The sequence below is a fragment of the Lutra lutra genome, chromosome 14, assembly GCF_902655055.1.
Source record: "Lutra lutra chromosome 14, mLutLut1.2, whole genome shotgun sequence".
NCBI classification, from domain to species: Eukaryota; Metazoa; Chordata; class Mammalia; order Carnivora; family Mustelidae; genus Lutra; species Lutra lutra.
The window spans coordinates 45300460-45325065 of NC_062291.1; the positions used below are offsets into that span (position 1 = coordinate 45300460).

General features: G+C 44.7%; 1 protein-coding gene across 2 annotated transcripts in view; it reads right to left on the reverse strand.

Moving 5' to 3' along the window:
- GRID1 (glutamate ionotropic receptor delta type subunit 1) overlaps positions 1-24606 on the reverse strand; it is a 694055-nt gene that overhangs the window by 11818 nt on the left and 657631 nt on the right. For both annotated transcript variants that reach the window (XM_047703440.1, XM_047703441.1), the window contains exon 14: positions 5546-5712. In XM_047703440.1, the coding sequence (XP_047559396.1) occupies positions 5546-5712 (167 nt within the window). The remainder of the gene's footprint in view (positions 1-5545; positions 5713-24606) is intronic.

Sequence of the window (24606 nt, forward strand, 5' to 3'; positions counted from 1 at the left end):
CCCTTTGAGATGGTTCCTTCCATTTTTCCAGAGAAGGAAAAGGAGGCATAGGGAAGTAACATATCTTGCTAAGGTCAATTTGTGGTTGGCAGGGATGGCATTGAATGAGGACAGACAACAGCCATGCTTGCAAGTTTGTTCTCAGCTATGTGATCTGTATATCTGAGAGGCTACAATATGGCCAGTGAGGCTCTAGAGAGGCAGTGGGGAGGAGGAGGATGGTGGGAGATGAAGACAGTAAAACAGGAGGAGCTGAGAATGTGGGCTTAGAGAAGGTGTGAGAGGAATCTGCATTCTATCCTGTTCACCAAGGTAGGGCAACCCATGCTCTTCCCTTATTCCCCATGTAGGTGTCCGGATGGTGGTTTTCCTTTGTTGTGGGATGTGATGGACTCCCTCTCTAATCCAGGGGTCTGAACAGTGAGCAAGTAGTAGCTGGCAGTCCCCAGGCTCCTCATACCCAAGCTTTTCCTTCTGGGGTGGGGGGTATTTTTTTAAGCCTGGTTCATGGTTATACTGCATGATATACAGGTGATAACACCTGCGGTGACCACTCTTAACCCCCCCGGGTGTGCACATTTCAAGGGCAGTGGTTCTTTATAGCCAGGAAAAGCTCACTTCCAACTGGCCATTTGAGCAGTCTCTGCCCTGGGCCTATGTTGCGGGCCAACTATGACTACAGGCTGAGGCTGAGTTCTGTGACCATGCATGAGCTGTGACTGGTGGAGAGGAAAGGTGACAGCCCGGGGCTGGTGGTGGTGGGGTGTCTTCTGACCTGTCAGCATCATGGGCCCAGCAGAGCATGGCCTCTGACGGGCTGTGAACAGCCTGGCTCAGGGCAAAGAGCAGGCTATAGAGGCACCAGATCTCAGCTGAGTATCACAGGACAAGTGACTTGCCCCTGTTAACCTTGGCCGTATCATCATTGCAAGACAGACCCATGAGCCTTCCAGGTGAGGAAATCCTTTGGGACAGGGGCTATGTGTTACTCTCCATGGTTTCTCCCGAGCAAGCACAGTGGCAACCCAACTTGGGCCATCCATGAATGTTTGTTGCATCAACATAAATATGAATGTATTAACAGAATCATGAAAACTAATCTAAACAAAAATGGTCATGGTGAGATAATGAGATGATGTCTGTTAAGGGCCAAGGACACAAGTCGGCACAAAAGACTTAAAATGCTGCTGTGCACATAGGGGCTTGGTGATGACACAGATCCGTGATTGACATGTGGATCTGTGTGGTTTGGGCTTGGGATCCATATGCCGCTGAGTGCCACAGACCTCTCGCATGGCGCATCCCATGATGGACTAGGCAGCAGCAGTGTCCCACCACCACTGTGTGGCTCTGGACATGTTAGGGAAGCTGTCCACTGGCTCAGGCTGAAAGGCCATCATCTAAGTCTCCGTTGGCAGGTCCAAAGAAGCTGGGCCTCCTGGCAGTTAGAGGAACCCCAGGACTGGGTGGGCAGGATCTCTGGGCTGTGAGAAGCCTCGTGGGTAGGCTCCTGGCTTGCTGAGGAGAGACCGCAGAATTTGTATATATTCGTATAGATTCTGCTCTCATGGTCCAAACCCAGACCAGCCATGTCAGGCAACCTCTTGACTTTAGCATTCTTACTTCTAAATTCGGAGATCATAATGACTCCTACCACAGAATTATTGTGACAAAATGAAAAGACGGGACATATGGCCACCCCTCAGCTCAAGATCTGGCAAGTAATCACAGTTCCCTAAAAGCCAGTTCCAGTGGCATGGTCTGATGGCCACATTGACCAGCAGCCCTATCCTGTCCTGTATTGACCTACGCTGCCCTTTACTGAGAACATAGAAGGGACTGATCATTTTCCATTGTCTTAATCCTCCTAACAGCCTGTAAAGTCGTTCTTATAATGTCAGTTTCACATCTTGAAGACCTGAGGCTGAATGAACATCTAGATGACTGGCCCACAGTAGCAATCAGAAAGTGGCAATGCTGCTCTTCAGAGCTGGGTCATGCTGACTCGGGAGGCCACGCTCTTTCCAGAACATCAGGTTGCTAAGTGCAGTCAGCCTGCTCTTGGAGAGTCAGGCTCTGGTTTAGGGGACCACGAGACTCTGGCCAGAGCATGGCTGTAGGGTCTGATTCCTACTCCTCCACTCACTGAGAGCAGCATTAGGCAGGCTGCTAAGTTCTGCTGAAGCTTGCCTTCTTTCTGCTCCTTTTAATTGTATGTATTTTTATGCCTGATATTATTCCAGGAAGAATGGAAGGCAATTTATAGGAAAACATAGAATAAAATAAAAACAAACAAATCAAAAGGAAAATTTAAATATGTAAGCAATGGAGGAAAGATAAAACAAGTCACGGGCACCAAATGAGTCCTAGAACAAGGCTAAACTAATGCACACCAGAATAATCTATACTCCTGCTTACGAGTAAGCTGGAGTGATCATAGCTGCTTTCTGAAGCCAGTCATTCTATTTTTCCAGACAGATGTAATTGCAGGTGCTTTCTTCTGGTCAATAGTTGTGGAGCCCTGCTACACAGCAGGTGCTCCATAAATGGCTCTTAAGTTGTTAAACATTTATTGAATGCCTACTCTGCACACCATGGTTCACAAACAGGTTACAGCACTCAACCCCCACCATACACACAAGGTGCAGTGTATAGACCCCGTCCTCTGCCAAAGCAAGGGAACGTATCTGCACCCAAGGAAATAGCTTAATTCACAGGCCTAAGGGAAAGAAAGTTACTGCAGTTCCAGGTAAGACTGGGGGTCTATTTCTGTAAGACCTTTTTTCTGTAAATGGCATGGAGCATTGCTTTCTGGATCTGCCCCCCTTCCTGCTCTCAGGCATGATGTTCCCAACTAGGAGCACCTCATAGTTCTGTATGCACCATACAACAGAACCTCTTGAAGAACCACTGGCCATAGTAAGTTGGCAACCCGAGGTCTGAGGGTTCCCTCCAAGTAGAGACCCATCTGCCCAGGTCGGGGAGGGAGGATGCTTCCAGTTTAAGAGGGGCTGCAACAAAGAGGCAAGTGATGATAATTCTGGAGGCCAGCACAGCCTACTAGGGACATTTACTTAGAGTCACAGAGCACATGGCCTTCTCATGAAAGCAAAGAGTAATAACCAGAATAAGCAGGAAATTGGATTAGGCACTTTTGTTTCTGGTCACTTCTGGTGTTGGGGGAGCAGCCAACAGAGTCTCTATTGGGTGAAATTTTGAAAAGAACCTCAGGGTCAGCACTTTGATAGATAATGAACAGGCCTGCTCAAGGGCAAGCCTGAATTTTGGGATCCTACACCCCCACACCGGTCCTGGCCGACTGCCCCGTAGGGCCATCCCAGCAAGCAGTCACAATGTTGAAAGTGACCAACCACCCTCTCTCTGCTCATCTCCTTCTCTGGGTTGAATATTCTTAGGTTTCCTCCTGATCTGATTTGGGACTGCTGAACAATCCAGCTGGGAAGCAAGCTCTCTCCTCTCTTCTCTCCAGTGTGCCAACAGTCACTTCAGCAGACTTTGGAGCTCTCTAGACAGTTCAAGTACATGGGGACCCTATGCTTCCCTCACTGGGACCCTGGGCTTCCATGACTGTGGTTTGGGGGCACATTAGCTGTTGACCCCCACCCCAGCTCCCTTACCATCTGTTCCAGAAAGGTGCTCACAGGTTGATGGTGTCTGGAATGCCTTGAGCCTCCTGTCTCAGAAAACCAGCTGGAGTACACCTCAAGAACACCAATGCTATACACATCCTAGACAGAAGTCATTCCTTCTTCATGCCTTTAATTGTAACACTTAATAAAACTCTACCCCTTGTTCTCCCTGGTCATCTCTGCTACAGGGAGCAAAGGGAGGCACAGAATGTATACTTGATTAAATTCTAGGAAAACAAAACAAAACAAAAATGCAAAAGCCTCATTTAACTTAGATAATTCTACCCTTTTTCCCAGTTTTGCAAACAAGCTACTGAATGGATGGGTCACAGGGTGTCCTCCTCAGCCTATCTCTGATGGGGTTTAGGCTCAAGTGCTCATGGTCACAAAGCCCTAACCCACACCTCCAAGGTAGGAGAAGGAAGGCAGTAGGGATTGGAGGTCCGACAGCAATGTGGGTGAAGGAGTGGGACTCAGGGACTTGTATTGTCCTCTGGACTCTGCCAGGAGCTGGCTGAGTGACCCTCTGTAAGCTTTAAGGTGTTAAACGATGGATCTCTAACCACTCTTGACCCTCCAAATAGATCATCCTTACTGATGGGATATCTGTGTTTACCAGCCAACTGGTATTGCCCCTAAGCTTGGGTACCATGCCAGTTTTTTCACTTGAATATCATTTTGGATTTTGGTGGGCCAAAGGCAGAGCCTGTCTTTAGGGATTCCTCTCTGGGCTCCTCAGTCCTGCCCTTTTTACTCACCAGGATGTCGTCTCATAGACATGTGTGAGCAGTGGGCCCGAGGCACAGACATCCTTGGGAAGAGGAGCCCAGGTAGCAGACTGGCTACTGGGAAAAGGCCGCTGAGCTGACCCATGTCCTCATTTCCACCTTGTCTGGTGAGGCCAATACACCTAGTCAAAGACTAAGGCAAGCTTCTCTGGCAGAAGCAGTGGGATGGTGATGACAGATTATTTTTCACAAGGAATCTGGCCAGGTGTGCAGGCTGAGCACTTGGAAACTTGATCACGCCCCAGTGTCCGGAGAAGAACAGGCTCTACAAAGGATGGGCTCCCACCAGCAAATTACATGGGAAGCTAAAAAAGCCAATACACGCTGGACATGCTGTTTCATTTCTGCTGTAGGGTATCCATGTGCCCTTGCTTCGGCTAGAATACCCACCCCTATTCAGCCCTCCTCCCCCACTATCCTGCCCCCTACACCTAGCATTTGCTAGTATTAATTACCAGGAAGCTGTTCTGGGGAGTGTGGGAAGGAGGCAGTCATGAGCCACCGTCCACTCTGCAGGGGAAGGCAGGTCCCTTGCCTGCCTCAGTAGGTGCCATCGGCCTCCTCAGCCCACGTGCCCATGAAGATAGGGTCAATATGCTTTTCTGACCACACTATTTTCAAGTCTCCACATTGACTCTTCCCACACTGACTTTTCCCACTGAAAGCCAATGTCGGAAGTTCCTATTACTTATAATAAGTAATTACTGCATCCTTGTTGGATCCAATTCATTATTCACTTAATTTCAAATAACTGGGACTGGGTGGCTAACTCATCCTCATCCTTTAGGCCTCAGGTGTCACTTCCTCTGGAAAGTCCTCCCTGGCCTCCCTGGGGGGCTGGTCAGTTGTTTTCCTCTGCCCTCCTCCACCTCTAGAAAATCCTCTCCATTGTACTGAATGCCCCAGGCCAGCATGCTCTGCCCACATCATGGCTCCAACTGAGACTGTGTACCTTCATGGGAAGGGACCGCATACTTGCTCTTCTCCATCCTGGGCTGGCATGGAACTAGATGGAGTGGGGGGAGCCGTGCTGGGACACAGTCAGGGCTGAGGAAGGTTATAATAAGAAGGTTACCCGCCAAGTCCCCCTTGGCTGGAGGTGCTTACCTCTGGGAGAAGAGGTCCCTGTAGGGGCTGCCATGCTGCAGGGCGATGCCATAGCCCTTGCTGCTGACGCTGTTGCCAATGACCGTCACGGAGCAGTCATCATCCGTTAGGGCCGCGTACTCCACCACTGCCACATCCCACAGGAAGGCATAGTTCCCCTTCTTGGCCTGAAAGACCAAAATCACCATGAAGTCAAGCAGGCTTGCAGCAGTTTTGAGTGGTGAGAACTGCAATCGTGGGATTTGCAGGACCCTTCTACATGGCCCCCTGCCCGCTAGCCAGCACCGCAAGCTCTTCTCCTATTTTCTGGCAACAAATTCTGCTGCAAGCTGATGCCACCCACTGTGCTTAGACATAAAAGGCCATGATGCTGCCTCCAGGAGGCTCCAGGGCACTCACGTCACACGGAGAGGTGGGGAAGGGGAGCAACAGGTGGGCTCTCCTGCTAGCCTCATGCTCGCAGTGGCAGGGACCTCATTCTCAGATTAGCAGCCCACCTTGGAAAGTGCAGAAAGGTTGACCTAGGGAATTGAGGTTTTCTGATCAAAGATTTAAAGGGAAACATAATAGTCCCCATTTAGTATTTGTACTTAGAACCCAAATGAACCCTGCTCAGGGTGAACATGAAAGGCCCTAGGTTTAGTGGCCCTGAGTGGCCATGACCTAATATCTAGGTCACAAACTTGCTATGCATATGGAAGGATTCAGGACAGGGTCCTAATTATTATGGTGTCAGGCTGCATTTCTGCCATTTGCCTTTCCCTGCTCACACCAGAGTGTCCCCATGCACACAAACATGCACAAACACATACACATACACACATGCATATGCACATTTTAAATGTACACATATCTGCATGCATGTGCAGACACAAAGGCACATAAGCATACATATGTGTGGGACTGCATGCACGCACGCACACGCGCACGCACACATACACACACACACACACACACACAAAACCAGGAGCGGGTTTATCAAGGCTATCAATGGCTGCAGATTACTCCATGAGGAATCTGCCTGTGGCCACGCTGAAGTCCCACTCCATCACACCCATCCACAGCAAACTTTCTATTTTATCTTGAGCCTTAATTCTGACTTTGCCTGGAGTCTGGGCACAGAGAAGAAATGTAAACTGATTCACTTCTTGGAAGGAGATGTAAACTAGACATTGTCACTTGACCAGCTTAAAATAGAGCATAATGTTCTTAATGTAGCCCTGCGCCCAGTTTTAGCTCGATAATGAGCACGCAGACGTCTCTTTGCCACTTCTTCCCTCCTCCCACAGCTCACACTAGGAGCTGGAAGCCCCGAGTCTCGGCTTGGAGGCAGGCCTGAAGCACAGCAATCAAGAGGCCAAGCTGGCTGCTACAAGCTTCGCCATATCGTCGTGGGCGTGATCTCTCACGTCAGCTCAGTCTTCACGTCCGCTGAGACTTCCCATGGACGGCCAGAGTTGCTTAGAGGAAGATAGTCAAGATTTTACTTTTTTCAAGACCCAAAGCACACATGGGCCCAAACGGATCACTTTCTCTTCAGAAGTTTTCCATCAAAGGGATTTGTAGGTTGAGTGTGGCATCCCCTCACCCGGCAGGAAGAGGCTGCTCCTAGCCATTGCCCCAGTGCTGCCCAAGGACCCTGTAAGAATGGACCCATGCACCAGTGCCACCCGTGAACTCTCATGTCGGGGAGCAATCCAAATAGGACATCAAAGCCTCACTCCTTGGCCAAGCCAATTTCAGAGGTCCCTCAAGGACTTTGACCCTGGTTGCAAAATTACACTCATCTCTCTCCCTCCACGTGGGAAGATAACTGTCTTTGAAATTTTTTCCTGCTGGCAAACAAGTTTTCCCATGAAAAGATATAAATTTTCAACCTCTTAGTATCTGAGTTTCTCAGCAAAATGTTGACTTATGACCTAATATTTGGCTTCAGTCTGACTTTGGAGCATTTCACATCTACACTCGCAATTCAACATGACAATCAGACATTGTTATTTGTACGATTTTAAAAGGGCATGTCATGTTGAAGGAAGAATTAAGATCATGTTTGTTTCCACCTTTCAAGTGAAAGGAAATAAGCTGGCCTTGACTGAGTGGAAACCAACTCTGACAAAAGCAATGGTACAGCCATTCTAAGGGGGTACTTTGTTTCCTTCAAGTCACAAGCATGGGTGGCTCCATATGGGGCTCAGTGATAGGTGAGCGTGGTTCCATGAAGGAAGCATTTATTGTCTCATTGGCCTAAGCTGAGAAGGCAGGAAAGACACAGAAGCAATGCCAGTGATGTCTCAGCTGCAAATGCCTGCTCACCAGGAAGGCACTCAAGAAAAGAGGGGAAAGTGGTTCGCGTTCTTGAGCTGCCAAGTGACCGCAGACATTCAGTCTCCCCATTTGTAAACAGGGACTAAATGTACTATTATGTTTCCTGTCTGCTTCAAGAAGCATATGGCCGGTCCCAGTCTACCAGGCAATGCGTGAACAGGGAGATCTGGAGAGGCCGGTATGCCCCATCTTGCATGCAGGCCAATATGAAGACCCAGCAGCAGTGGTGCTCCATCTTTATGAAATACTTTCCCTTCCTCACACCCCTGCCTCACTTCCTCAGCACCCCAGAGCTTCCTACATCCTCCTTTTAGCCCCACACCGAGTAAAATGTGGCACCATAACCTTCTCTAAGCTTCCAAAGGAAATTTTCTGGATCTTGCAGATGTCTCCCCATCTTCCTGGTGGGTCACAGACCCTATGAGACACAGAAGCCTTCTTTGGTCTGGCTATGCTCTCGGAAATTTTCAGCTGCCAGCTATAAGTAGCCCAAACATCCCACCCATCATGGTTATGTCCCTGATAGGGACTCTCTTGTCCCCATGTAAAATGAGCTCCACAAGGCTCCCACCAAATTCTAAGATATACTTCTCCCTCATAGAGTCAGACACAGTTTTCCACGGGCCCTTATCTACCTTCTTATTCTGTGCTGCTTATCCACAAAGCTTGGGGTATTTGTGTGTGTGTGTGTGTGTGTGTGTGTATACAGAAACATATGTATATGCAGAAGCATACATATACAAAAGTAAAGTAGTAGAAAACCATAGGATGGATACAATATTATTACTGTTCTGCAGATATATGAAATGTAATATGCCAAAAGTTGGATAGGATTATTACATAATGGAGTGCTATCAGTGATTCTTAGGACAAGCAGCTTAAAAGTTCTTCTTTAATCTTATGACACAGTCTCTGTTACCACACACCACACTGGCACCAAGTCTGATCTCTGTTCCCCTGTGTGCCCTTGTCCATCAATAGAACACAAAGGCCCGGTAGAGATCTCCAATTTCCCAGACATTACCCAAATACAACCCTTATTTCCCTGGGCTGCATCGAAACACTTTGCTTTGTTTCATTTTCCCCTTTCCCTAAAAGGAAAAGGAAAGGCACGAGGTTCAGACATGAAATGAAAAGATGTGAAGACTCAGGGACAGGAGGAAAAGAACAGCTTCCACATTAGAGAAAGTCAAAGCCTCTGGGCTTCCATCCCTGGGATGTCAGGATAGCAGCAGGTGGACTGGCCCGCCCTGACCTGTCTCCCTGCAAGCCTCTTAGCAAACAGAATCCAAGCCCTTCCCTGAAGTCTGCTCTGCCCCATCACACACACACACTGGAACACTATAGCATGGAAAAGGATGGCGACATGAGGTGTCTGGTCCCAGCACCTCAAGCACCCACCCCAACATTTGGGAGAAAGGGATCAGCCTCTATGGCTAGAGGAAGGTTGGGGCACCACAAACAAGGCCAAAAGTGAGCTGGAATATGGGATGACTCACTCTTCATTGCTCCACACTGATAATAAAATGAGATTGCATTGCCTTTCACTGCACCACTGATTCCACCCTTCCCAGAAGTCCCTTGGAATACCAACTTTCAGAGACAACAGCCTCAGATGCGAGAACTTCATTATGCTCTTCTCCGCCATTCTGACTGCTTTTGGAAAGGGGTAAGCAACCACTTTGTTCCCCAAAACAAGGATATTGGTACTGCAAACGTTAAACACAGATGTTATGGGAAAGGAAGCGCTGAAGGAAATCAGGTGTCTTGTATTTGCTATGCCAGGGACGAAGAGGGGGAGAGTCCCTGCTGGGTGCTGGGACCTTCAGAAACCCGATTCCTTTTCCATCCCTGGTATAAGTGTGAAGGGCCGAACATCAATCCCCTTCTACAGACAAAGAAACTGAGATTCAGGGAAAGAAAGTGACTTGCCCCGAACAAACCCAGGTTATGAATGGCAGAGCCAGGTCCGGGTGAGGTCCCTGTGGCTCTGGCTCCGAAGAAGCCTGGGTTCTCCTCTCTGCCCCGCTTGGACTTGGGAAGAGGATGGCTGAGGAAACTGCTCCCAGTGTCCTTGCCCACTGATCCCATCCCGGGGCAATGCTGTTGGTGACAGAGTGTTCAGAGCTGGCCTTCTCCAGCTTTGCAAACAGAGGTGGCTTGTGGAACTGCTGAAACTCTGTGAGATGGACGTCACAGGGACCCACACTATCTGTCCTTGGATGGGGTTGTCAGGATATTGGGGACTCCTTGGACTCTTAGTTCACAATCCAGGGGCACGCCCAGTGCTTCTCTTTGCATTCACCTCTCACCCCAACAAAGCAGAGCTTGGTCCTCTCAAGAGTCCTAAGTCCTAGTCCTAAGTCCTAAGTCCTCCCATGGTCTCATTCACAACCTGGCAGTGCCTCACCATGCACAGCCTGGACCCCGGCTACAGGGACACACCTGCATTATGCACTGTAGCAACTCACAAGGTGCACAGTGAAAACCCAGATCATCTGGGCAGAAAAGGATAATTTCACAGTCTGCTGGTGGGAATGTGGGATGGCACGATGTTTCCGGAATGGCAATTTGGTGGGGAGATTCACTTTTAAAATGTGCATACACAGCAATTGTACCCCTAGGGATTTATCCTAAGGAAATATTCAGTTTCTGAAAAGATGTTTGTACAAAGATTTTCAGAGTCACACCGTTTAAACTAGAAAGCATTGGAAATAATCTATATGTTCAACACTTCAGAATCAACTGGGTAAATGATGGTATCAAATGATGGAATATTACATCACCGTTACAACGGAGTTTTAAGAGAGCATTGGTTGCTAAGGGAAACGGCTGTCCATGGTAAACAAGGACCAGCCTGGGTTCTCAACTCCAACTGTATCGAATGTGAATCCCAGCTCCAGTGCTTGCTGGCTGTGTGAGCGCAGGCAAGTTGCCTAACATCTCTGCGCCTCGGTTCTCCTGGATGCAAAATGGTCCGTACCTCACAGAATTCCAATGAGGATTAAACCCCTCAATACATGTGACATGCTTAGCGCCTTACCTGGCACATAGTAGAAGCTAAATAAATGGCAACCAGTATTATGCTGCGTAGTGAAAAAGAATCTGTTAACACGAGAGTATTTGTCTGTGTATCCTTTTTCAATCATTACATAAAAATAATATTTTTATGTTTAGGAAGAATCAAAACCAAGCACCAAACACCAACAATGGTCATCTGGGGTGAGGCCATCACAGGTGACTTCTAGCAGTTTCTTCCGTTCTGCTGCATTGCCTGTTTTCTGCAACTTGGCAAGTGTTTCTTCTGTGACTTCAGCTGTCCAAGGGGGAAACTTTAGCAATCTGGCCTCCTTCCTTGAGCACAGTGCAGTGAACAGAGTAGGGTTCTAGACATGGACAAACACAGGGCCACATCCCAGCTCTTCAGTGAACCCACAGTCTTGGGGACTAAAAACGGCTTCCTAGAGGACTACACTGAGTATGACATTACAGGCCCAATACACCATGTCCGGCAATAGTGAGGGCTCAGTGAAAGCTCTGTGTCCTCCTTTCTGCAGTCCTCAGCCTGATTCAGGAGACCAATCTGTCAGCTCTTAAGGGAACATCCTTCTTCCCACCCACTCCCCCTCACCCCCTGCCAGTCATTCCTGCACCTTGACCAAGTCATCAACATGCTCTGTGGGAGCGTGTGGGGTATCTGTGCGTGTGAGTGTGCATACATGAGTGTGTGTGTGTGTGTGTGTGTGTGTGTGAGAACACCACAGCCCGCAGGAAAGGAACAGAGAAGTGAACTCAGGTACCAAGCGCCTGGAGAACCACGAAGAGTTTACGATAAGTAGACTATCAGCCAGTAAGGAGCCTGCCTCTCCTGGTCAGAACAATGGATAGGTTGTCCCAAATGACATGTCAATGCAGGGCAGACAATCAGTAGGACTCTCAGAGCTGTTCACAAGCCAACCTCAGGAGACTGGAAGGAAACATGCCACTCAAGGAATGAGTGATCATGACCATTTGTCTGGATCAGCGCCTGGACCAGCAAAAGCAAGCAAACCAGGAAGGCTCCATGGGAGGGGAGAGGGCGACTGAACATTCCCACAAGTAGCATTATGCCTGCTCTTCTGAAGTGTCCATGGGGCGCACAGTCAATTTGGCTCCTGGCTTCAGACTAGCATGAATAGGATGGAGCTAAATAATGAGATAACACAACAGAAGAGGTGGCAAGGCCATCTGGTACAGGGATGTCGTGTATGTGTGTGTGTACATGAGCTCAGGTAAGAGGGCAATGCTATAGGTTTGTCACGGTGGTCCCAGTGATGTTGTCCATTACCTGTATGAGAGGACAGGGATAAGGGAAATGTCTTGAGGTCACAGCAGCATAAAATGGCTCCTGATAACCAGGCATTACGCCTGCCAGATGTCTGCAATGATGGCCTATCCCATCCTGGTATTCCTGTATCCTAGAGTAACATAGTCAGTTGTGAGGAGCATGACAAGGGTACAGAGAATGAACAGCACGTAATTCCTCAGGCTACCAATGTCCTTACTCTTACATTATCTTCTCTTTGATTCCTTAACTTCCTTTATAGAATCTTCAGCTCCATTTCACACGGAGCAAGGCATGTTATGTCGGTGAGAGCAAGGGTCTGGACACAGGTGGGCCAGGCCTTCCCCTAGTGTCCTTGGTCAGCCACCTGAAACTAAGCCTATGTGACCTCATCTACAAGGCAGGAATTGCAAGCCCACCTCACAGGCTCATCACAGGAGCACACAGCATGGAAGGTGTCCGATGCATTGAAGGAACTCAAACAATAAGACACTGTCCTCATGATCATGATAATCATCACCAGCATCATTCTTACAGCTCAGAGTTTGGACCCTCATTAAAATGCAAATACCTTGGGGGAAATAACACTTGAGATCATCCTTGGTCATCAGCCTGGTAAATCAGAAGCCTGGGTCACAGTCTTGGTCCAGCCACCAACTCACTATTGATTTGTAAAAATGGAAGATGAGCCGAGATCGTCCTTAAGGTCTTCTCTGGCTTTAACATCCTCAAAGTCTATGATCTAGACCAGTGGTTCTCAAAGTGTGTTCCCTGGACCTACAGCATCAACATCACTGGAGAACTTGAAATGAAATATAAATTCTCAGGGTCTATACCAGACCCACTGAAGAAGAGACTCTGGGAGTAGAGCCTAACCATCTAATAATTTCTCCAGGTAGTGCTGATGTGTGGTAAAGCTGAGAGATATGGTATGGTCCTTGGTGTCAATTAATTTCTGATCTTCTCTTGAGAGCAGGTTTACAAAGGGGAGAGTATTATGGCTCTAGGGTCTCAGGTTGGGGCCCTAAACAGGAGTGGAAGTTATAGAGTTGAAAGAGCAAGACTACTGAAAACAAACACTAAAGGTAATTTATACTTTATACCTCCTTTCTGCAAAGTACTCTACATGGTGCTTTCCCAACCATTCTCTTCTTAGAAAGTCCAGGATAAACTTCTACAGCACAAACTGTCAATTTCCCAAGAGGACTGAGGCTCAAAAAGGACCGTGCCCAAGACCACAGAATCAGCTATTGACAGAGACTGGATGTCTCCCCAGGTCGCCTTGACTGCAAATGGCCTTCCACTCTCCCATATCAAAAGTTCTACCTCAGGAGCCCTGAAGAGTGACACAGGGCCACCTAAGCAGCTGTCTCTGTCACCATACTGATTTTTTTTTTCTCTTCTGCAGCCAGATTTTGGCCAAGGTTTTGTTAATGATGTCTGCCTCCAGCACCTGAGCCTATGGAAGCTTTATAGCTGTGTTCCCTTTTTGGGCCTCTAATACTCTAGGAGAAATAGTCTTATTTAGTGAATCATGTATTGTCTTCGTGGGAGAAGGTTTCTCACATCTCCAAGGGAGAAGGAGCTGGTTCAGTACAAAGGAGGAAGAAAAGTCCTAACTTAGAAGGATCAATGGCTCCTTCCTCAAAGTCTCAAACTGCATACCATCAGCAAAACCAGGGGCTTCATAAACAACCTTCCAGGCAGGGCAAAGGGACACATTGATTTTCAATGATTTGCCAAAACTTTAAATTGTCCAAGGACCATGATAAACAACAATCTAATCTGAGTTTCTCCATGGGAAAGATTAAGAATGAGCTAAAAGAAAGAGTGAGTTGGTTCGCTTAGATACAGAATAGATCACAAAGAGAAAAGAATACAGAATGAAAAATGTCATCCGAGAGACTCAAGAATACATGAATTTGGGGCACCTGGGTGGCTCAGTGGGTTAAAGCCTCTGCTTAGGCTCAGGTCATGATACCAGGGTCCTGGGATCAATCCCTGCATTGGGCTCTCTGCTCAGCAGGCACCCTTCCTCTCTCTCTGTCTGCCTCTCTGCCTACTTGTGATCTCTGTCTGTCAAATAAATAAATGAAATCTTTAAAAAACAAAAGTAAACAAAAAAAAAAATACATGAATTCAGACAGTACAGAGGACAAGTATGCGGTTAAACGTCCTATGGAGAAGCACCGGGCTAGGACCATGCAGATACTCCCCGTCCGCACACGTGCGTGTGTGCACACACACCCACGAAGGAAGGCAAGTCCCATGGCCATGCATATGCTGTTCGCTACCCTAGCATGATGTCTGGTATACAGCTGGCGCTGAATAAATATGCATAAAGTGATTAGTCAAGAACTGATGGCATGAATGCTAGGATCTGGGAAGCCTGGGGTCTTGAATCAAAGCAAGTTGGGCTGGATATATCCTGTACACCCCACCAGGTTTGCCCCTCTCCATCCTGTTCTCTCCTCCAGAAGCTGACCTTCAGGGACAGCATCAAAGGCCACCCTCGGGCCTCTAAGAATCACTTTCTAAGATTCAGGAATAAATCAGATATTAATACTAATAAAACAACAATCATAACAGTAAACACCCCTTGTTCAAATGCATGTTCTCAAACTTCAGAGGGTATAAGAATCCCTCCGAGGGTGTGTTCAAATACAGATTAGTAATCTCCACCCTCAGTGTCTGATTTGTCGGGTCTAAAGTGGGGCTCGAGAATTTCACTTCTAACATGTTCTGGACGGTGCTGACATTCCTGTGCAACAACCGCACTCTGAGAACTACGTTGTTAAAATACACCCTATCAGGCGTCACACCCCATCCCTTCACATCACCTCTAAATTTTGTGGTAACTGCAAGAAGACCCAGGATTATTATCCTTATTTTTCAGAGGAGATAACTTTGTTTGGGGGTTAGTTAAGTGGCACCAGATGGATGCAAGAACCGGACCCGGTTCTTGTTAACTCAGATCCCGCACTCTACTCACCACACAAACGCTGCTTTAACTGAGCATTTGACTTCATTGAGACCAAGTTCAAACGAGACCCATGAAACTAACCCCCCGAGGCCAGGTGGCTTTGCCATCTGCAAGCCACTTCCTCTCACTGTTTCTTTAGCCATAAAAGGTGTTGGGAACTGGCGACTCAGACTGTGCCTGAAGGAGACAGAAGCAGTAAAATTGTGTGTGATCATAATTAATATTAAAGACAACCCCTAAGAGTGTTCGGAGGCCCTCTCTGTGGGTTTTATGTAGAAGAGTCTCATTCTCCAACCCCATTTACAGCTGAGGTATTCCTTTACGGCCTCTGCTGAAATGTCAGCCCTGAGAGAAAAAGCTCGCACAATAGCCTGAAAGCACTTTGAGGAGCTACGAAAGAGGTCACACTCTGACCAAAGAGATTGAAATGGACTCCCATCCCTCACAGAACAAACTCTGAGCTCCACCTGGCAGGACGTACAGCTTTGTAAAGTCAAAGAATCAGAAAGACTCGCCACCAGAGGGGGCCGGCAGGGGCACTGCCTAATACGAGCCTGTCACATCGCCCAGGGATGCTGAACCCTTACTAGAAAGCGCAGAGATCGCTTCTCATCACTCCCTGTAACTAAGCTGTGGTGTGAGATCTGGGCCGTACAGAATGTGTCTGAGACCTCTTCCAGACAAAGGTTCTGGAATACTAGAGACACCAAATTTCTCTGCTCAGAGTTGTCTTTACCAGGCTTCACACCATTTCTGGTTGGTTCCTTTATCTGATCCTTGGAAGGCATGATCTTCAGAGTTTTTACTGTTCTTATTACTGTTCCTGATTTAAGTTCATCTACCCCTCATTGTTCTGTCTCTATTTCTGTGTGTGTGTGTGTGTGTGTGTGTGTGTGTGTGTGTGTGTGTGTGTGTGTGACACACATACATAAACACATACTAAAAGTTTAAAATGTCAGGTTCAAAGCCAATCTTAATATCTCTACATGGGAAGATAAAGAGATTCTTCATTAGAGCTCTACATCCAGTGGAAACCACTACTTCTACTCAAATAGGGTTTTTTTTTTTAAGATTTTATTTATTTATCCATCAGAGAGAGAGACAGCACACAAGCAGCAGGAGCAGCAGGGAGAAGGAGAAGCAGGCTCTCCACTGAGCAAGGAGCTCATTGTGGGACTCGATCCCAGGACCGTGGGATCATGACCTGAGCCAAAGGCAGACACTAACCGACTGAGCTACCCAGGAGACCTTCAAATAGGTTTTATATTATTGATGATGATGATGATGGTGATGTTGATGGTGCTGGTAATAATAGTGTAATAATAATGAACACATGGATGGCAGAGAAAGAATCTGATAATTTTTGAACAAATTATTCAACCTTTTAGTTGTTTTTGTGTTCCTCATTTGCAAAATGGAAATATCACAAAATGACATCAATGGTGAAGATAGAGTACAGAAGCACAATGCCACATGGAATCATTTCTTTATGAATGCTATTTTCCGCCCTCCCTTTCTCTCTTTTTGTTTCTGCACAAACAACATTATACCGACAAAATGGAAATAAAAATAAGCTAAACAAAAATTGCCAACAATCTGACTGACACAATAAATCAAAATTGTTTTCATCAGCAATCGCTTCTTGATTTTAATGTAATCAAATAACAAAACAATTCAATTCAAAATATAAAAACTTAAATCATAAAACCCAAAGCAATAATGCTCAGTGGAACAAATAGAACAGAATCAGCCCACATTTACAGCTAGCACTAAGGTGAAGCGTATCAGACCTGGGTACAAAGCAAATTATGGGGCAGAGCAAATCTGAAAAAATAAAATCAGATTTAAGGGGAGTGAACATCCTCCCACCCCTCTAATGAGGAGTTCGAAAATAATCAAAGTTAGCATGATGGCACAGATATTGGTTTGATTCCAGAGCTTACCCTACCAAATTATTAAAATCGCAAAAGAAAGTAATTGAAGAATTCATAACGAGATTTGCTTGGCAATGCTCAAAACCCAAAGCAAAGTAATTTAATAAGAGAGGCACAGTGGGGGCTTTCCTTGATCTTTGGACTGTATTATCCCAAACCAATCATCATCAAACAGAATTAAGCAGTAGGGCATTATGAAGGGGCCAACTTACTCAATTGTATGGGAACCTACTCCAGGAGACTGACTAAGCCTCCCCACTGCCCTCCCGGCTCCTCCTCACCCCTTCTTGACTTCTCTGCAACTAGGTACCAGCAATCCTGCTCATCTGTGTTGAAGAAAGATGCACATGCCCACATTTCTACACACTCTCATTTGTTATTCACTGAGCATTTGTTTGATTTTAAAGAGGATAGAAGCACATGGGTGTCCATGTGCTTTGGGGCTATGCCTAGGCCCTGAGGACAGACAGAAGATTAAGACACAGGCCTGACCCTAAGAAGCCTCTGAGTATAGTGGGGGCTGTGTCAGAGTAGGGCACTAAGGATGGGGTGGCATCTGATGAAGCTATACCCTAGGATACATGGAATGACAAGGGAGCCTCTCGCCCTGCCCCCCCCAGGCAGTGGTGGTAGGAGAACCTGGTGTTGGGGTGGGGAGAGGGGGGGGCCTCTGGAAGGGTGAATGCTTCTGCTAAGGTTGGAGGAATAACTAGGAATTAGCCTGGCCAACCAAGAAAGGGAATGATGCTCCAAGCAGCAGGTAGCATGGGGATGTATAAAGGAGGGGAGAGGGAAAGGAAGCACTCCGGCTTCCAGAAGAGCCAAAGGAAGGCAGGAGCCGAAGTTTTACTCTGATCATGCCTCTCCCTCCATTTCTGCAACGTGCCACAAATAATGACACAGGAACTGGAGTGAGAAACATACTGAGCTCAAACCCTGGGTCTCAAACTGACTTCAAGATTGATCTCCAGGTCCCTTGTCCTCCTCGAACTTCAGTTTCCTCATTAACAAACAGGTTGTGTTAAAGCATAGCTGAGCTAAAGCGTGGCAGAAGCCCAACACCGCACCTGAGCCATCCTAGGTCTCTCTAATGGTAGCCATCATGTTATATCGATCTCCTGATTATCCAAACATGACCCCAGGCCCCCGTGGAAAGAAGGAAAGCCGTGGATAAAGTAAGAAAGGAAACAAAAATCCTGGGTCCTGGGATCGGGCTCCCTGTTCAGCAGGAGACCTGCTTCTCCTTCTCCCACTCCCCCTGCTTGTGTTCCCTCTCTCTCTGTGTCAAATAAATAAATAAATAAATAAAATCTTTAATTAAAAAAATAAAACTAAATAAATAAAAATTATATATATGCATATATATATATACGTATATATACATATATACATCTTTGAGAAAACTTAGAAATGGTCCAAATGACAATAAAGAAGAAAATAAGTAAATTATTTTACATTGATTTGATGAAATATTAGTTAGCCAGTAAAATAATTTATGCATTTTTATAATAGTACTAGAAAAACACAGGATAAAATATCTTTTCTATAACATCGCAATTCTATAAAATCTTTGTAGAGATTCAAAAAAGACTAGACATAAATATACACAAGAATCCCTGGAGCCTTATTTAGGTGATGAAAAGAAGTTTGGCTGGTTCTTTTCTGCTTATTTTTTTAGGACTATTTTAAGCTTTTCTTAATGATGATATATTACATTTAAATTATAAATGTATAACCTAAGATTTCCTCTTAAAAGCTCTTATTACTTTAAACATTGGCATGGATTGGGGATATTTAACCTTAAAGCACTTGGAGTTAGGTTGGGCCACAGTTAAAGCATGCGAATGAAGACGGTTCAGGTATATTATTACATCACCACGACACTCAGAATTAAGCCCAAGACCCCAGGGAGGGCTCTGCAGACAGCAACGGTTCAGCAGGGAAACCCTACCTTCACTTTCCTATGAGGAAACTATACATTCAATAGAAATAAAAATGGGTTTTGTTTGCATGCATGCCATTCAACTGTCTTTTTTTTTGGCCTCTCAGATTTCCTTTATTTTTCTCTGTATTTGATTTCCTGCTTGCCAGTTTTCTCTCACCTTTTCACCCTTGTATCCTCAAAACTGAAAAGGAATTGAGGCGTTTGGATTGTAAATGTGCATTCGACAGAAGTACCTTAAGAAGTTTTCCTCAACCTCACTAGACAGAATATATACCCACTCTCTGTCCCCATAACCTCTTCCCACATTAAATTACAGTCATTTGCTCCCCTCCAGAACTCAACAGGGACACCGTAAAGAAAAAGACTAAGTCTGACACTTTATATAAGTCTTGAGCTTAATGATTATAAAAATACAACACATAAAAACCCATGGGATTCAGCTAAAACAGTGCACAGAAGCAAAGTTATAGCTTTAAATGGTTATGTCAGGAAACAGTAAAATCCAATGATCTAAGTTTCAACATTTAGAAGCAAGAAGAAGTAAGAGCAAATTAAAACCAAAATGAACAGTAGAAAAAAATTTAACAGGGGACGCCTGGGTGGCTCAGTTGGTTAAGTGGCTGCCTTTGGCTCAGGTCATGGTCCCAGTGTCCTGGGATCGAGTCCTGCATCGGGCTCCTTGCTCGGCAGGGAACCTGCTTCTCCCTCTGCCTCTGCCTGCCTCTCTGCCTACTTGTGATCTCTCTCTCTCTCTGACAAATAAATAAATAAAATCTTAAAAAAAAAATTTAACAAAAAAAAAAAATCTGAAATCAATAAACTATATAACACAGGAAAATCAATAAAGTCAAAAGTTGGTGTTTTGAAAGGAAATCGATTACTGGACTAATAGATTGTGGATTAGAAGACTCAATACTGTGAAGATATCAATTTTCCCCCAAATGACCTATAGATTCAGTGTAATAGCTATTGAAATCTCAAGGATTTTTTAAGAAATTTGACAACATGATTCTAAGATTCAAATGGATATGATTTAGAATTGCCCAAATACTCTTGTAAGAGAAAAAGTTGGAGGACTTACACTACCTGATTTAAGGAATTAGAATTATTATAAAGCTACAGTGATCAAGACACTTTTCTACTCGCATAAGAATAGATATACAGATCAATGGAACAGGATAAAGAATCCAGAAATAGACCAAAAAATAGACAGCCAGCTAATTTTCAATCAACACATCTATTCTCTTTGTGAGGTAAACACATTTTATTTTTCATCTTTTTAATAAATGATGCTAGATCAACTGGATATATGTATGGGGGGAGAAAAAGAACATGGACCACTTCTTTATTCCATATACAAAAACTAATTGGATGTGCAACATAAATAGAAACGTAAATAGATGGCAAAAATGTAAAAACCTTCCAGAAGAAAATGTGCAACTTGAAGGTAGGAAACTTTCTTACACAGGACACAAATAGCATTAAAACTGTAAAAGAAAAAACCCCTGGTACACGGGGTTTTATCAAAATCTGAAAATTCTACTCTTTAAAAAAACACCATTAAGAAAATGAATGGGCAAATTACTGACTGGAAATTATAACTGCAGTACTTCTATTTGATCAAGGACTTATATCTAGAATATATTGAAAACTCATCTAAATCTATAATAAAAAGCTGCAGTGCCCAGTAAAAATTAACAAAAGACTTGAGCGCACACTACTTGAGAAAAGCTATGTGAAACTAATGATGTACTATATGTTGGCTAATTGAATTTAAATTAAAAAGAGAGAGAGAGAGGCTATGCAGATGGCCAATAAGCACATGAAAAAAGAGTACTAGCCATCATTAGCCACCAAGAGTGCCAATTAAAAAATGGGATATCCTTCACCATGTTCTCATTTTTGCCATAAGCATCTTTGCCATAGACATCTTTGCTGAAAGAATTTCTACCACATAGCTAATTGGCTATAAGGGAATTTTGCTGTAAAAGATAAAATAATGAAAAAGAAAAGAGGGACATTAAAAAGGACATAATGAAACATGAAAAAATTAATAAAATTAATTTCTTCCTTCATTAAGACAGACACCGGTTTTCCAAATACTAGGATGCATATTTGTAACTGAGCTTTGCACTACATGATGACAGCCTTCTACACTATTGTTCCTTCTTGGCAGAGTCTCACACGTCCACTGACAGATGCTCCAAAGTTCTATGGAAAATGTGGAAGAAATGCTAAGGCTGTAATGCATTTGTAACTGAGCTTTGTGATCATTGTAACTGATCTGTCATCATTTTCTAGTGTAGTCTAGAGTGCAATCTGGCTTTACACTCCCTTATTTCACACTTCCAATAAGTTTCATCACTGTATTTTCTATCAAGTCAACATACGGATTTGTCATCATACACTATTTTAAGGTCATTATCTCTACATGTTACTGTATAGACCATTATGAGGGCTAGCTGAGATTTATATAGATCATTACGAGGGCTAGCTAAGGTTTATATAATATAAAAAAGGAAAAATTTTCAATGGAGAAATGAAACCAGACTGTCCACCAGCTATTTTAACTTTTATGGCAAAACTGCCCAACAGCCAATTAGTTATATGGCGAAAAGGTTTGCAATGAAAATGCTTGCAGCAAGATATCTGTGGCAAAACTACCTAGAACCATCCTTCACATCCACTAAATTGTCTACAGTCAAAAACACTATAACACTAAATGTTGGTTAGGATGTTCAGCAATTGGAGCTTACAAGTATGTAAGTCAGGTATTACCAGTGTTGGAGGTGCCTGGGGAATTCCTTGTAGAGGTAAACACACATCTACCCCATGACCCAGGAATTTTACTCTTCTATATTTGGTAAAGAAAAGTGTAAACATATCTCCACAAAAGATTTTGTATAAAAATGATACTCGGGGCACCTGGGTTGCTTAGTGGGTTAAGACTCTGCCTTCGGCTCAGGTTATGATCTCCGGGTCTTGGGATCAAGCCCCACATCAGGCTCCCTGCTCAGTGGGGAGCCTGCTTCCCCCCCCCCCCGCCTGCCTCTCCGCCTATTTGTGATCTCTGTCCGTCAAATAAATAAATAAAATCTTTTAAAAAAATGGGGAGGTGAACAATGAGAGACTATGGACTCTGAAAAACAATCTGAAGGGTTTGAAGAGGTTGGGGGGTGGGAGGTTGGGGGAACCAGGTGGTGGGTATTAGAGAGGGCACAGACTGCATGGAGCACTGGGTGTGGTACAAAAACAATGAATACTGTTATGCTGAAAATTTAAAAAAAAATGATCATACAGGGGCACTTGGGTGGCTCAGTGGGTTAAAGCCTCTGCCTTCAGCTCAGGTCATGATCCCAGGGTCCTGGGATGGAGCCCCACATCAGGCTCTCTGCTCAGTAGGGAGCCTGCTTCCCTTCCTTTCTCTCTGCCTGCCTCTCTGCCTACTTGTGATCTCTGTCAAATAAATTAAAAAACCTTAAAAAAATGATCATACAGTCTTACTCCTATTAGCCCCAAATTGGCAACAGCTGAATGTATGTCAGCTGGAAAATGGATAAAGACACTGAGATTTATTCATACAATGGAATGCTACTCAAAAGGAAGAAAGAAAAAGAAGTACTAATATCCACAACTTAAATCTCATTGGTGTTTCACTGGGTGAAAGAGAACACAAATATATACATTTTATATTATTCCACTTACATGAATTACAAGAACAGGTCAACTTAATCTGTGTTACTAGAAAGTTGTAAGTGGTTGCTTCTCGGGGTAGAGAGAAGTATCCAGAAAGTGACATGAGAAAACTTTCCAAAATGATGAACAGTTTCTATAGCTTGTTTTGGGTGTTGTTACACAGTTGTAGATAATTGTCTAAACCCATGAAACAAACGCTTAATACATGTGCATTTCATTTTATGTAAATTACACTTCATGAAAGGATTATGTACTATTTGTCTTTATTTATTTTTTATCTTCATTTCCTAACAAATAATAGGTGCTGAGGCAGTTTGCTGATGTCTACCAAAAGACAACCTCATGTTACCATACTAGACACTGTCTGCTTAATGCATTGGTAAACTCACAACTAATCTGGGAAGGCCCTTCTCAGACTCACAGATAGTTCAGAGAGGTGAATTCACTTGACCAAAGACAAGCCACAGATTAAATTAAGTCAAAAGTGAAACTTCAATTCACATCTCCAAACTCCTAGGCATTAAGGTATTCAAACTACCTTTCTTGAATGGATGAGTAAGTAAATAAGTGAACATATAAAGAGAAGAATCTTTCCAACTTGACAAATGGATATAGTGCTTTTGAGCAAGTAGAAAAGATATAGAGATGAATAGTTATCCAATGTGAGTATCTCAGAAGGAAAGAGGCATACGGAATCCCTGGTCTGCATTGACTCAGAAGCAGAGAAAGAACAAAATACGTCTATAAGGCCCATGGCTGCTGCCTAAAGAATGTCACTCCTTTCCTCTGCACAGGGCTGCCTAAGTTTGTACCAGTCTCCTTTCCAGGGGGCCAGACCCACATCAACATTCCTTTTGACCAACCTTGCCAAATCTTCCTGATCATTGCACCTAGCATCCCTCAAATGCAAAGGACTACCATTCCACAGAAGCTTCTTCCCCCTCCTCAGTAGGAACATACAGCAGGCCATGAAACCAGCATGCTACCTCACCATGCTCCTTCCAAATGAAGAGTATTGTGGGGGACCAAAGTTCCTTGTCCTCCCATGGCAGGCTACAGTCCTTCGGACCCCAAGAAGGACCTACCAGCCTCAGGGTATGGCCCCCAACCCTATCCTTTTCTGCCACACAGTACAGTCCCTGACATTCAGCAGAGGGTGAATGCAAAGGAAATAACCCTTGCCATATAGCAGAGTGCAAGGGAAGGGACAAAACGCAGGGGCTGTTGGGTGATGCCCAATCTGGTCCAGGGCAAGCATTAGATCAGTGTGGAAATAAATAAGATTTGTGGGCCTGCTTTCTTCCTGCATTTGCATTCACACTTTATGACCTCAGCGATATTTACTGAGTGGAAAAAAACCACCTTCTGTTAGGACTGTTGGACTCAAAAGCTACTTCCTTCTGAAAAATACTGTTCCTAAACAGTTCTAAAACAAGCTACTTGTCTATTTATTCAAAGAGCTCAATGAGCTGCGAAGAATGACATTTGAACTATTAACATTGTATTCTATTTGATAATGTTATTAAACATTATGTCTGATTTATGGAAAGGCTTAATAAATTGGCAGGCCAGGTCAGCCCCAGCACTGCACTGAAATTGGGTTACACTGGATATTACTTGACAGTGTTGATCAAACTCAAGAAAAAAATTTCCACCAACAACATTTAAGTCTGATTTCATGTGACAAAGTTATTATCATAGAAATCTGAGCCACTTGCTAGCCCAGTTCTGCATCTCAGAATTTCTTTGATATTTTCAGTAGTTTTGAAACCAAAAAATAAAATCAGACTTAAGAAGCCTTTGCTAGGGCATAGAAGGGCAGGTAAGGTTTTTAAAAATGGGCTCAGGTACGTG